We start from the raw sequence: 15,802 nt of genomic DNA, 5'->3' as shown, positions 1-15,802 counted from the left end.
AGGTACATGTGCCTTATTCATATGCCCACTGAATTTCACTGTTACAGTCTGCAATGATGAGTCAAAGCTTAATCTTACTCTTCATTTATGCTGGAGTAAACTGAATACTAATGTATGCTTAGTAATGAAAGGATAGTTGCAATACACTAATTCTGCCAAAATTACTACAAGTTCTCTCATAATGACTTTATCTCCATTGGTCACAGAACCACATGATTTTTAAAGAATGAAGTAGCCCTGCAAGTCCAAATACAAGAAAAAGAGCCTGCTGGAGTACTTTAAAATGCTTTCCAGCTTCCAAACAAGCCAGGGAGATGCGAGTTACCAAAAGTGCAGCAAAGCCATTGAACACATATACAGCAGGCGAATTAAACTATATTTGTAATGAGCCAGCAACAGCTTTCAGATGACTGCATACACACACCCTCAACTCCCAAAAAATCTTGATGCAAAACTCATGCTATGAGCAATTCAGAATTGCCAACCTATCCATTCTCAGTAAAGACAAGAGATGAGCTCCTTTCCTGTCCTTCGAGGCTTTTTACACACACAAAGCCTTCCTCCAGTCTTTGTCCCCCTTAAGCCATGTTGGGTGGCTAAGAGGGTACTGGAGGTGTGTAGCACATGAATCTCATTCTGCAAGCAGCTCTGGACACTTGCTCAGGGGAGCAGGTAGCAGCAGCTTACAAACCGTAGAAACAGACTACGCCGAAGCAGGTACTCTATGCCAAAGCAGGTACCATATCGAACTGGCCTGCCTCTACAGCATATCCAGAGCTTGCAATCAAAACGAGGAACACACCACGGCTGTAATAAGAACAGCTTTGAAATAAGTTTAGTATTAAACAGGGAGGTAAAGGCAGCCTCTTGTATTTTCATTTTGTGCAACTCAAATGAGCTTTAAACGCTCTAGAGGTAGCATAAGGTCTTCACCTGTCCACACTAGACCTTAAAGCCCTGACTTGCAGCAGCCCCCTCCCAGGAACCTCAGGACTTCAGCAGCTACGGACCACTCTCAGCCCTCATCCCGGCTCAAAGTTTCTCCGGACTCCCAGACCCCGACTCCCGAGGGCACGAGCAGCCCTAGTCCCGGCTTTCCTGCCGGCCAGCCCCTTCCTCCGCGGTCCCCTCCGTGGCAGCCGCTCCGGCCCGAAGTTGACGGCGGCTGCCCGGCTCCGACGATCACGGTCTGAAGGGCAGAGCCGGGAGGTGGAGGCAGCACAGCCCTCCGGGCAGGCAGCATCCCCATCACCCAGCGGAGAAGAGAAAATAGCTATAGACACGTATATGTAATACAGAGAAAGAGGGGTCTTTATTTTTCTCCACCTCCCTCCTATTTTTTTGCTCCGTGGCTCCACTGAGGAGGAGCTCAGTTTGCAAAAAGAGGAGAACAAAGGAACGGAAGGAAATATTTATTTTTTTTTAAGGGAAAAATAAAAAAAAGAGAAGCCCAAAGGCAGGTGCCTCTTGGGCGAGCCTGGGCGGGGGTCAGCACTCACCCCCAGCCTCCTGCTCCGGATGCGCACGTAGCCCTGCTTCACGATGTCGTTGAAATTGGTGGCCATCCTTCCCCGGCAAAGTTGGCGGCGGCGGCTGGCGCCGCTCAGCCCGCCCGCATGGCGCGCAGCAGCCTCCGCAGCCGCGCCCCGTTCCGTACCACCCCACTGAGCGCCCCGTCCCCACGACGGGCCGGACCAGGGGAAGGGCAGCCGGCAGTGCCCGCCCCGCGCCCGCCCTCTCATACCCCTCCTCCGCAGCAGCCGCCCTCGCACTCGCCTCTTGCCCACCCCCCAGAGGGGCTGCGGTTCTGGCTCCCAAAAGTCAGTGAGCTCTGAGAAGCAGAACGCTGAAACCTCTCTCGAAACACCACCATCACACAGGATCTTCAGATGTCTGAATGCTTTCTGCCACCCTAACCTGTCCCAGGTGTGTAGCTCCCTCCAGCTGCAGGGTGTGTCACTTGGGACCAATCAGATCTGTCACATCGTGCTGAGGTGATGTGGCCCACACCTCTGATTTTCCCCAGGAAAGTGGGTTTCCCAGAAAGTCTTTCAGATGCCTAAAGTCTGCCAAGTGGCACAGCTCCAGCATCTCCTTCTAAAGCCTGGTAACCTGAGCTGTTTGTCCTGTGGTGCACTTCATGTCGTAGAAATGTCACACCAGCATATGCTGCATTTTCTAGGCAATAAGGTTGCAGTAAGGAAAGACTTTGCCTGGCACCAAGCCCTGGGGTTGCCTTCTACATCCCCCAAGTTCTCCTCTTCCAAGAATGTAAAAACATTGCCAAGTACACTAGCAAGCCCAGGAGAGAGCAGTTCCAGGGACTCCACTTGCTCTACATGGGTTACCTGTTAGTGGTACACTATAAATACTGTGTCCTGGAAAGAGGGACTGCTCATCTCTTCATAACATCTTTTAATAGCATTACAAATATAGGCAGTCTGGAGAGGTCAGCCAGAGACATATCTTTGACTTTGAGAATTATCATGCCATGGACATTACAAATGGGATAGCAAGGAGAAAGGGAGAGTAGAGAATCATCAAAAAGCATCAAAGGAAAGCACCTCACAGCTGTGTGGGGTGCAGGGTGATGTGGAAGTGATGCTTGTTTTTATCTAGTTGTTCAACAACTACAAAACTCACCTGTGGTAAAGCTGTCCCCTTTCTGGTTTAAACATGCAGCTTCTTCATTTGAGGGGCAGCCAGAAATGATGATGGTTGCTCTCCTGCTGTAACAGCATGATGCTTTCAGTTCCTGCTTGAAGAGGTGATTATGCTTTCCAAGGCTTTACAAAATATTAATTGATGGAGTGGATTACAGAGATAGAGTGTAAGACTCTCTAGCTGAAGGGCTAATTCACTTAGGATGAAGGATACAAGTCTGCAGTCCTTGCTTCAGAGCCTACTTTATTATTTTACACTTCCCTCTCATTTTCTCTGAGCTATTCTACAAAATGCATAAAACTGAACAGCTTCAGCTAGAAACAGCAAAAACCTTCACGCCCATGCATCCAAATGCACCAGAAATGAGAAGAATATTCTAACTCCATCCACTAGGATAATATGACCCTAAATCAACACAGAAGTTGCACATTGCAAAGGAGAGGTTCCTCAATGCCAAGTAATGTATTTTTGTTAAATACATAATACCCAAGAGCACTGCTAAAGACATAATTCCCAAGAGCATTGCTCATACCAGTTCCATGGCACCATTTATGAGACTTCATTGCTGCTCAAAAGCTAGAGTTCAAACACCAGCCTGCTTTGTCTTATAGAGAAGTGTACATCACAAAAACTTGTTTTACAGTCTCAAGCACTATAGACACACTAATTCTGGAAGAATCAAGCACATTCTGAACTCAGAAAAAAGGCAAAAACCCCCCAAAACAGAGAGGGCTTATTTTGGTTTCAAAGATATTTGTAGCTGGAAACAAATTACAGATTCACTTTAAATGTCTTTCCAACAAGTTTAGACGTTTCTTCTAATCCCTTCCAGTACCTGCAAACACACACTGCTGATTTCATTAGCCACCAGCATATTCTTGCAGGTAAACACATTCCTAAGAGCTTTACTAAGTAAAGGTGGATTTAAGCCTGTGCTTATTCTTTGATGAATTAGGATATTAGCATCCACTTACGTTTTCACTTTGAGCAACATAAATCCCTTACACATGCTATGGTTCAAAGAGAAAATGCGTTTTAATTCCCACGTGTGCAATATGTTCCAAGGATATGCCAGGAAAATCTCATTGTTCAGGTTTTCAACCCAATACTATCACAAGGAAAACAAAAAACCCCTCGGTTTACTAGGTTTTCAATACCAATGCAAATGTGTGCTCATTGTTTTGACAGGAGCCCTTCTTTCATTTCCCCAGGGGTCTATTGACCGTTTGTGCTCCCTATAAGGAAATGCTGCACATGTTTATATTCCAAACTGGGTAAAAGCTTGTAATAAGCTTTTGTTGAAATTCAAATTCTTTTCCTTCTAATGACAATGTTATTCTATTATTTCTGATTAAGATAAGAGCCAAGGGTCACTTTGAAGTACTGGCCTGCTGTTAATAATTTAAGTGGATTATTGTTATGCTCTAATCTCCTAATAACTATCATTGTATTGCCCTACAATGAGCTCATTGCTTTGGGGGCTCTGGAACAAGAAATCCCTGTATGCATTTTAATAGAAAATAGAGGGGATTCGCTTATTTATTTTTTTTTTCTCCCAAAATGCCATACTGACATTTTAAAAAGCAGTTACATTCACCTCGTTATATTTGCAGCATGTCATCCCCGTGTCCATAATAGTACTTCATTACAATCTGCAGGCAAAATGTGACAAACATCTCTCAGAGTTACCAAGTTAAAGAATGATAAAGCTGCAGAGGCCATTTTAAGGAAGCAATATTTCCTGTGGAAGTTATTTCCTTGAACAGATGGAGCTGGTACTAGTCAAGCATTTCCTGTCAAAAAAAAAGTTTTGATCACCCTGAAATGATTTTCTGGAAATGTATAGCATTTATTTTATTTTTTTTTTAATTTGTTTATTTATTTTTACACTAAAAACCACTCATAACATTTGGTCTCCATAAGGTCAAAATGCCAACATTTTCCCACTATTATTTTCATTTTTTTTTCAGAGTAGTTTAGAAATGATAATGTCACAATGAAGTGTTCTGACCTTATCAAGTACTCTGAGGTTCCTGGAATGCAGTATTTCAGACCTAGTATCTCCATGAAAAGTTTTTTTGGCATTCCTATGTCTACTTCTGTTTTGGTGTGAGAGAAATTTTTGACATATCATTCTGATGCTTTTCCAGGGGAAAGTCTCAATTTGGACTAATTCTAGCTGCATGGAAATGGAATGGAATGGAATGGAATGGAATGGGATAGGATAGGATAGGATAGGATAGGATAGGATAGGATAGGATAGGATAGGATAGGATAGGATAGAATAGAATAGAATAGAATCAACCAGGTTGGAAAAGACCTTCGAGAACATCGAGTCCAACCTATCATCCAACACTATCTAATCAACTAAACCATGGCACCAAGCACCCCATCCAGTCTCTTCTTAAACACCTCCAGTGATGGTGACTCCACCACCTCCCTGGGCAGCAAATTCCAATGGCCAATCACTCTTCCTATTAAGAACTTCTTCCTAACATCCAGCCTAAACCTCCCCTGGTGCAGCTTGAGACTGTGCCCTCTTGTTCTGGTGCTGGTTGCCTGGGAGAAGAGACCAACCCCCACCTGGCTACAACCTCCCTTCAGGTAGTTGTAGAGAGCCGCCTCTTCTGCAGGCTAAGCAACCCCAGCTCCCTTAGCCTCTCCTCATAGGGCTGTGCTCCAAACCCGTCACCAGCTTTGTTGCCCTTCTCTGGACACATTCCAGCAACTCAACATCTTTCCTAAACTGAGATATTGAGCAAAAACATGAGAGTGTAATTCTTTATATAATGTGGGATTTTCCTATACTATTGCAAACCTTGAAATCCCTTAGTCTTCTTTTTGCAAAGTCAAACTCATAGTGCTGCCTTGGATCATTGGGCCAGCCATACTGAATATTGGAAAAAGAAAAAAAACTATATTCTGAATTTACTTCTTTCACAATACAGAGATTTGGGTAGTTCTGCTTCATAATTGTGTACCCAAACCCATAAACTGGATCTACTGCACAAAACTGCTCAGAAAGTCTCTTCCTTCATTATTTGCATATCATTGTGCCAATTGATTCTGAGTGAATGAATTCTGCAGAAATTAGGATTTCTCAGATACCTTTCTCTGTTGTTACATCTACTTCTGTGCCTTTCAGCACTGGTTAGGCCACACCTTGAGTACTGTGTCTAGTTCTGGGCCACTCAGCTTAGGAAAGATGTTGACTTGCTGGAACATGTCCAGAGAAGGGCAACAAAGCTGGGGAGGGGTTTGGAGCACAAGCCCTGTGAGGAGAGGCTGAGGGAGCTGGGGTTGCTTAGCCTGGAGAAGAGGAGGCTCAGGGCAGACCTTGTAGGGGCTGGTCTCTTCTCCCAGGCAACCAGCACCAGAACAAGAGGACACAGTCTCAAACTGTGCCAGGGGAGGTTTAGGCTGGATGTTAGGAAGAAGTTCTTAATAGAAAGAGAGATTGGCCGTTGGAATGTGCTGCCCAGGGAGGTGGTGGAGTCACCATCACTGGAGGTGTTTAGGAAGAGACTGGATGGGGCTCTTGGTGCCATGGTTTAGTTGATTAGATAGTGTTGGATGATAGGTTGGACTCGATGTTCTCGAAGGTCTTTTCTAACATGACAGTAAGATGCCTGTGCAACAGCCAACACTGCTGGGTTCCAGGCAGAGGAGCAGTGTGTTGGGTTGCAGAATATAGGAAAGTTCATTAAACTTAGCCTTTTGAGATCACTTACCCGGTGAAGTGAGGGCAAGACCTTTGGCTAAAACATCCTCACTCTCTCCTGGGATTTTCAAATGCATTAGGTATAAAGTGACGTTAGTGAAATGCACACATAACTCATTGGCACAATTACTATGCAGATGTCAGTCAGTGCCAAACCATAAAAATTCATGAGACTGAACAGTTAACTTAAAAAAAAACAAAAAAAAAACCACCAAAAAATCCTCTACCATCACAGAATGTAGGCATGGAGCTCCTTGCACAGTAAACAAGGAAGTACCTGCCAGCATAAGCCACTGATAATCAATATTTAATGAAAATAAATAATCTATTAACCAAGCTAACGTGTCATTTTGCACAGGAATATTGCAGTATCAGACACTGAAATTACCTTGCCTCTGCACAATTCATTCAAATAATTTTGCTTCATGTAGACCAAGGTGGTGAGAGGCAGAAAAGATAGTGGAGGGAGGGGAGCAGCAAATGGAATGCATCCTTTTACTGGAAACTCTGTTTCTGGTTGTAATATTTTGTCCCTTACAAAATTACTGTCAACACAGTGAATGTTAAGATAGAAACAAATACATGCTGACTGGATCTGCAAGCAGAATGAATCCAGGGTAACATTAGCTATTGAAAAACCCAACATTCATTTTGCTTGCTTTGTATTTCTGTGACAGTTACAAGCAGTTAAGCAACTTTTTCATCCTTGCTCTCCTGAAGACATATGTCAAGGGACCTTCCTGCATCTGCAGAACATGGCTGGAGGGATTAAGCAGGACTGAGTGGTGGGTCACAAGGTCACCATCCATCCTGCCTTTTTCTATAGGTAATTTATCAGAGTCTGCAGTGTATCAAAGAGCAGCCCTGGGACAGCTTGCTCTGATCTTTGGCTGTGGCAGAGCTGGAGTGATGCAGCTTGTGCAATTCCAGTTTTCCTGCCTGCCTGTTTGATATTTCCTGACTGAGCCAGCACAAGAGCATTAATCCCAGAGTAGGTCCCAAAATGTGTGACTGTAGTCTTTATTGAGCCACGAGTAGGCAATGCAGCAGTGCCAAAGGCTCAGAACTCAGCAACAGTTAAATTTGGATGACACCATGTGCACAAGAAAAAGTCATTCACATTTGTCTGTTTGAATATAGCTATGCTGCCTGTGTAGGTGGATTTCACTGCACATGGTTGTTGCTGGGGCTGGCCCAACCAAACCCCATAACACACCAAATAATTCTTCCAAGACATCCTTCACAATACAACCTATCACCACCGATGGCTAAATCAATATCTTCTGGAACAAGGCAGCATTTTCCAAGACAAGGAAGGCAAGTCTGCTAAAGGGTGTCTCAAGACTCGAACTGCCAAAACCAAGCTGTGAAAGTTACCGCAAAAGTGTAGAAATCATACCATAAATGGATGTTTTGCCTACTATACACTCACAAAAGAACTGGGCTGGGAAACTATTAATGCTACCCAGTCAAATATTGAATCAAAAGCCTGTATTTAATGGTATCTGAAATTTTTAAGAAAGGCATTTTGTAGGAACCTAAACCTTAGTAACCCCTGAGATTGCTACTAGCTCTCTGGATGCAGTAAGCAGTATGCCTCATCAGTGCTGGCTGCTTTTACAGTGTGTTTAAATAAACAATTTATTATTATTGCACTGCAAGAAAAGCATCAGCTAAGTTGAAAACAAATGTTAAGGTTTTCACTTGAGAATTCAAACAGAAGCTTCTTTACATTACCTCCCATTTTTAAATGTGAGAAGTTGTTTCTAACTTGGACTTCAGTGTCTATATTTATGGATATTCCAATACAGATTGATTCCAGTGAAATTTATTTTTTGTTGTTTTGCCCTAAATACTCATTACTAAGCCAATGTCAAGCTAATTTGATGTCTGTGGTTACAATATGTCTACAAGGCAAATTCTTATCTTGACTCAGTGCATATTTAAGCATTTATTGCTGCTGAAAATTTATGCCTGCATTTTTTTTTGATCTTTTTGTTGCTGTTAAATGAGTTAGAAAAAAGTATATATTCTAATTATAGTATTTGCAGATGGCATTTGGAAAAGATATCAAATAGTGTCAGTTTACAATGCAGAGTCTGATATTATGTGCTGCCTTATATAATCAGTAGATTTGGAAGCTGGATTTTAACATGTTATTGTGCAGTTGCAAGGTTAAATTTGCATGAGCATTTTCCAGAACTGGGCTCTTGAACAAAACAAATGAATATGAAAACAAACACCACTTTCCGTAGCATCAAGACTTTCAGGTAGGAAAACCCCAAGCTCTCACAATGCCCTATTGAACAGGGAAGGCATGAAGGTTGGGTTTTGTTCTCCATGCCATCCTCCAAACACATCAATCCCTTTGCATGGAGGTGGTACAAGAAGTGTTGTGCTTTAGCCTAAAAGGCTGAAGCAAGTTATTTCCCTTTAGAAGCAAGACAAATTACTAGGAAAGAATGATGACTGAATCACAGTACCTTCACATCAAGGTGTCAGAAAAGATAGCTAACTAGAAAGATGTACTTTCTGACTTTTCTTAACTAGAGCTGAGATAAAGGACTGCATCAATCACCCTCCTGCACATCCAGTTGGAAACATTGAGCTCAGGTGTGAAATCCTGCATGCCACTTTTCTGAAAAGGCAGCCCAAATTTACAGATGTTCTTCTCTAACCTTGAAGGTGGAAATTCAAAACAGCCATTATAAAACAAAGATTAACTCAAATAAGGCAGACACCAGAACATCGACTCATTCTTCTTATGACATGCAAACAAATCTGGAATTTGTATTTCAGTGTAGAAGTAAAAACATTATGAATGCTTTCAGAGTGGCAAAACTCAAATGACAAGCCCTCTGCTCAAGAAGTGATCAGAGCTATTTGCGTGACTCCGTAACACTACACAGCAAAAGGCTCTGTGTAGAACACAGGTTTTGAAAACTTCTGCTAACCACCCAGCAACTGCAGGTAGCTTAGCCTGAGTCATTGTGACCTGTCTTTGTGAGGCACCATTTATCAGCTGAAGTTGTACCAATGATGAAGTTAAAGTCTTTAATGAAGATTTAAGGGGAATTTTCTGGGGTCAGCCACAGTGGTTCCTAGTCTGGTACAAAAATGGCAAAGGATTCTCAAAGGCTAGATGATTTGTCAGATTTCCCAGGGTCTTGGTCAGAAACAGCATGAAAATTCCTTCCATGTGCTTATACCCCCTGAGGGTGGTAAATATTGCTGCTGTTCAATATTGTGAGGAGTGGACTCAAGCACAGGCATATATTATCTAAAAGAGAAAGAAGGAAAAGTTTGCCAAAGGGTTCATTTCAATTTCATGTCAGGTTACTCAAAAGCAATGCACAGCAAAAAAGGTCAGGGTTTTGTACTGCAGAATGTACAGGTTAAAAAAGAAATAAGGGGGGGGGGGGGGGGGAAGAAAGACAGAAAAAAAGCCAAACCCATTCCTGTTTACTATTACTCAAAGTTTAACAAGTTTCCTAACCAAGCTGCCATAAATTGAACATCTGGATGTATTGGGTGGAATTTACAGACCTCTCTCATGCAGCTACTTCCCTGAGGAACTGAGAAGAATGACTTAATGCCCAATTATCCTTGATTTTCATGCAATTTACACAGAAAATATTGTAAATTGCATCTCTCATGTAAATTATTTCAAATGAGTATTCATTAACACAGGTGACTTTGCTTGCCAAGGCTCAGCTGGCTCTGGGGACTCATCAGTTGTCCTAAATGGTGGATATACACACTGATTAGCAGGAACAGAGAGGGAGAAAAGCACCAGCATAAATATACAAAGAGCACTCATTCATAAACAAAACCAACAAAGACAACTTGAGGAACATGCACTGCCCAACATTAACAAGTCTTGCCAGCAGTGCCTTTGTTTCCTCACTGACAGTTAAATGTTAGATTAATTAAAATTCAACTTTGTCCCTATTTGTGGCCAGACACATCTATCTCACTTTATGTTAGCATTCTTTCAGTAAGCAGTTTATGACACATTAAAAATGTTAAATGAATATTAATAATCTGTAAATTTGGATAATAAAAAACACTAAGCTAGAAGGGTTATAAATTATTATAAAATGTGGTGCTGAGGAATTACTAACACACTGCACAGCCTGTGTACTCCAACAAACCACTGGCTGAAACTTCCCAGCTTTGCATTGATCCTTTTCCATGCATTTTAGGAAACAACAGGAAATTGGATAGAAGGATTTTATGTGCAATTTATGAACAAACTAAACTTGCCATCTGTCCTTAAGTATTGAAATTCAAATTGTGGTCATTCCAGGCGAGTTGTTCTGCATATATACACTCGAGCTTGAAAAGCCTTCTTTTTCAAAACAATGTCTAAAAGGCTAGGAGGAAAAGTAGCTTTTAAATTGTAACTAATCTTGCTGTGACACTGCTACCTGTCCCTTTTGATTGCAAGAGCTTGAAGCAGGAGTGAAAAACTGGCAGTATCCTCTGCTTCTGGCGCTATTGCAGAACTGGGCACTGCTTTCATGCTCCAGAAATCACTTGTGTGCATTGGGCTTTTCAGAAGAGCTTAAGGAAGCCCAGCTCTTTATGAATTTTCAGTGGGGTTTGGATGTCTACCTCTGTCAGGCTCTTCTGACAGCCTGTTTTTCACATTCTGAAGGAGCTTTTGGAACGTACAGGAGGAACATTTAGAATTTTCCGATTCTGTTGTGGACTTGGGAGGTTTTAGGCAGGGCAGTATGGTGCAATCAACAGGGCAAGGGGCAAACCTGGCAGTAGTGAAAGCACACATCTGACCAGGAAGATGAAATGTCCTTAAAATAGGTGCCTCAGTGCACTCACCCTTTCCCTGCGTCCCATGGGGAGTCTCGCCTTGGGTCAGGTTTGATGTGGGGAAGGATTCATTTCTCTTCTGCACATCTCTTCTTGGTAATTTTTGACCATGAGCACTAAAATGCTACAGCCTTGACTCATCAAGGGCCTTAATGGTGAGCCTAACTTCAAGCGGTTCCACAGTGACATTATAAATTAATGGTCTTACTCATGTAATAAGGTTTGCTATGTGTTCAGGCAATGGCTGTTCCAGGGCCTCATTCCTTGAATGATGGATGAGTAATTCTGAGGCCTCTCTAACTCTCTATCAATAACACTGGGGTTGTGTTGTGGTGGTTGGTAGTGGTTTTTTTTTCTGGAGAAACTGGTGTCTGCTCACTGTAACTTTATTAGGAGCTTTTGGTCAGAGTCTCAGTAAATCTAAACTGGCAGAATTTCATTCCCTTCAGCTGAATGATGCCAGTTTGCAGTAGCAGACACGTCAGTCTTGATCTTTTGTCTTGGGAGCTTTCTTCACAGCCTCCAATCCCAACACATGCTACAAAGTTGTCAAGTAGTTGTCCACAATTAATCTCTTACTGCAGGAGTTCACGTAAGAGATACAATTTTAATACAGAAGGTGGGGGCACCAGTAATGATATGCAGGCTGTCAGGGCAATTCACTTGGTCATCAACAGATTTTCTGCCAGCTTCCTTGTAGAGCACTCCCTCTGATTTGGATAGGTGTCACCAACTAACACATTTTTCTGACAGCTTGTTCCCTCTTTTCTGAACATCCTACAACTACATATAGGCCAAATAGTGCATTTGTCACTGGATGAAAACACAGGCAGTTTCTCTGGTGCAACATGTGGATCTGCATATGGCTGGTGTGAGCTCCTGGGGGACAGTTTGGGGCCCCCCACCGCACAGCCTGGCATGGCTATGCTGATGTTGAGTGGGTCAAACAACTGCTAGGTTAATTGAAAAGCCTCCCTGATAAGACTGATAGATCAGTAAGACTGATGAGCTTTATTAAAAGAAAATTTGAATTCCCAGCTGTGTTCAGTTTGGGATAGCAAAAATAATGCACATATTTAGTCATGGAAATAAATAATGCATGAGTGTTACCATGGCATTTTAGCAGCATTTGGGGCTGAAACAGGCATTGCTGTCATCCCTTCTCAGCCTGTGCAAGCCTTATACTTTGTGACAGTTCATTTCCTTAACATTAAACTTTAACTAAATATGATTTCCTTTTGTGAAAATCACTGGTTTCTATTGGACTTGCTTGGGACAGATTTGCTAAAAAGCATTTATGTGTAATATTAAGTGTCATCCAAAAGCTGCTCATTGTGTTTTGTTCTTTGTTTCAAACTGGAGAAGGAATGTTTGCCAATAAGCAGAATGCATAATTGCAAATCTAATTGCACATGTTGTCTTTCTAAATGTGCTTGCCAATTGGTTATTTTCATGAGCAAAACACATACCTACAATTATTAGTTTTAAAGGTCCTGTGATGAAATTTTCAGCTTCAAAAGTGTAAGCAATTGGTGATTTTGTTGAATAGAATTCTTCAGTGGCTTTTCCTGTGAGCTCTATTTCTGTGTGCATCCATGTTAATTTAAGGAACTTGACTATATCATTTACAGCTGCTTGAAAACATTAATAGAATAAAATATGTATCTAGTGCAATCTGCAAATCCATTTTAGATGTGTTCAGATGTTGCCACCTCTCAAGATTGGATTGCAAATATGAAAATGTGAACATTTTTAAAGCCTCTGCCTGTTTTTTAAATGTTATTAATAATTTATATATTTATTTGTAAATTACATTTCTAGGCATTTTAATTTCAGGGTAACAACATGACCCTGCATATCAGCTTGTTTTGAACCATCTTTAGTTACAGTAGACAGAATATGCATGACTGTAGTTTTGACTTATGTTTTCATGCTGTTCTGCATATTTCTTTATGGATATCCAACCCAGAGAACTTCAATAATACCAGAAAACATTTTGCATCTGATTCACTGTAATTTCTGGACATTTTTTTGCTTGTACCTTGATTTCTAGAAGAAAGGCATAAAACTTATGATATATGCTTATGTTGATTTTGCTTACTGACTTTTTAACGACTTTCAGTTAATGTCACTAGCTAAGCAGAATGAAAAACTGATCTAGTGTGTACTTAGCAACACTGAACTTCAGCAGAAGCACTATGAGCAACAATAAAATACTCTCATATATACAACACTGTGGACTTTTTGGCCTACAATTCCTAAGCTAATCCAAAAGGAAGATTATCCTTTCATTCAACAAGTTGCAGTGGAGAAGATAAGCAATCGTGCAAGAAGATTAGAGGGACTCCAAAATATCCTTGTAAAATAAACTCTGCAGACTTTGATGTTACCTTATCTGCCAGTGAAAGATTTCTCACATGTTACAAAATAAACAATTGTACTTCAGAACTGAAAAGCACAGCACTAAACTCTCTGCACTTTTTTTTAGCCTTTAATGCAGTCCAATCTTTTAGGAAGAGCAAACTGTACAGTTGTAAACTGCACCTACATTATATAAAAAAAGTCAACATTGAACAAAGTATAACTTGTCTCTGAGAAAGTTATATATAACTAAACTATTCTGAAAGAGCTGGAAGCACACAGAGCCATTCCTGAAGCTGATAGGAGTCAAACATGCAGCTCCTCTCCCAGAATGCAGAAACTGGGAAGTGCTCCCTGCCCAGACCCAACTCACATCATAGCCCAGACACCAGCACAAACCATCAAGGCAACAAGCTTAATAACTGCACAAAGAGCAGAAATGAGACATGGTCAAGCATGCATCTTTCATTGGGACTAGCAGGGCTCAGGCACCCATTACCTTCTCTCCCTCCTCTGTCATCTGAACAGAAGAGCGGGACATGGAACAATGCTGTCTGAGACCTCGTCACCAACTTTTACCTGCTTAAGATAGTGAAAAGCCATTCCAACTGTTTCATGTGCAGAGAACAGAAATCTGTAAAGCAAAGAAAATCTGCTGTCTCATTTCTCAAAGGCAGCTGCATGTGAACAGTCCTAAATACCTAAAAAGCTCCTTGACAAAACTATTTTCCATGCAAGAATATCACACTATAGCTTGTGTGTGAGTGTGCACATGTGGAAACTGAATAGTGCTTTGTAGCTCAGTGTAAAGAATTGAGTTGAGAAACTTTTTAACTGCAAAATATAGGAAAGGAGGTGTGGGGGGCTAGAAATAAAGTAATAGTTGAAGGCTGTCATTTAACACATACAAACATAAATTTAATCAACCTGTGTGAAGTCTGCAATATTTCTAAGGAAATTCAGCTGAAAAGGTTGCTCAGAACTAGTGAAGTAGAGCCCAAAATCTTGTACAATGGAGCTAGAAGGCTGCTGCTAAAATTACAAAAAAGATCAAAAGAGGGTTTCAGGTTTATTAAAAAGATCTTCTTAATTGAAACCAAATAACTGCAAATGGCCATGTCAGCAGTGCATTCCATTTAGAGAGGATTTCATATGGTTACTGGTAATTACAAAATTTGTGGCAAATTAACTCAAAGCAAGTGAGAATGTACATGACAGGCCGATAAAAGCAAATACTGCACTACTGCTTTCAGCTCCAGTCTTTCAATGACAAAAAATTTAGAATCAGTCAGAATAAACTTTTTCTTTTCTTTTCTTTTTTTTTTTTTTTACCTTTTTAAAATATTAGACAAAAGCAGCATGTTGGAAGATGTAGCTACTCCAGTTTCAATGGAACTATCCAGTTTGATCCCCACTGGCATTATAGATCTGATCAGCCTTCATGGTCTTTGGTAAAATTAAGAATTAAAAAAACAGTCCAAAATAGTCATATTTGTGCTTGACATTCATGTCCTGCAACTCATTCACTGTCATGCCAGTGACTGATGTTTGATCATTTAATCATAAATAGGATGAAAACAACACCCCAAATCTGCTGTGTGAAAGTAAACGTCTCTATTCTGTTGACAATCCATAAACCACATCAGGTATTGTACACCTTTCTCTGTTGCTAACTTGAAGCTTAATCCAATGAAGTAATTAAAAGAGAAACTTAATGAAGTTGTGTGCTAATGAGACTGACTCAGTCACAGCAGCAGCACCAAATCGGCAGCTCTCACGTAAGGACATATTGCTTTATTGATTTCCCATCAATACCCTGTAGCAGGAAGCAGAAGTTCCCTCCCCCAGCTTTGTGTTTCACAGTATCACAGTATCACTAAGGTTGGAAGAGACTTCAAGGATCACCGAATCCAACCTGCCTCCACAGACCTCATGACTAGACCATGGCACCGAGTGCCACGTCCAATCTCCTCTTGAACACCTCCAGGGATGGTGACTCCACCACCTCCCTGGGCAGCACATTCCAATGATGAACGACTCGCTCGGTGAAGAACTTTCTCCTCACCTCAAGTCTAAACCTCCCCTGGTGCAGCTTGAGACTGTGTCCCCTTGTTCTGGTGCTGGTTGCCTGGGAGACTCCACATCCACCAGTTTGTGGTGGGGAGCAACAGGGACATGCAACTACTCTCCCCATAGCCATGTGTCCTGACTGGCCAGTGCAGG

At 41.6% G+C, this 15,802-nt stretch overlaps 1 protein-coding gene across 2 annotated transcripts in view; it reads right to left on the bottom strand.

Annotated features, from left to right (window-relative positions):
- DOK5 (docking protein 5) overlaps nucleotides 1-1,657 on the bottom strand; it is a 47,646-nt gene extending 45,989 nt beyond the window's left edge. For both annotated transcript variants that reach the window (XM_009903189.2, XM_054173564.1), the window contains exon 1: nucleotides 1,500-1,657. In XM_009903189.2, coding sequence (XP_009901491.1) covers nucleotides 1,500-1,565 — 66 coding nt within the window. In that variant the 5' untranslated portion in view covers nucleotides 1,566-1,657. The remainder of the gene's footprint in view (nucleotides 1-1,499) is intronic.
- Between the last annotated feature and the right edge of the window lie 14,145 nt (nucleotides 1,658-15,802).

This window comes from Dryobates pubescens, chromosome 26, assembly GCF_014839835.1.
Source record: "Dryobates pubescens isolate bDryPub1 chromosome 26, bDryPub1.pri, whole genome shotgun sequence".
Lineage (NCBI taxonomy): Eukaryota > Metazoa > Chordata > Aves > Piciformes > Picidae > Dryobates > Dryobates pubescens.
This window is presented reverse-complemented; position numbering and strand designations above follow the sequence as displayed.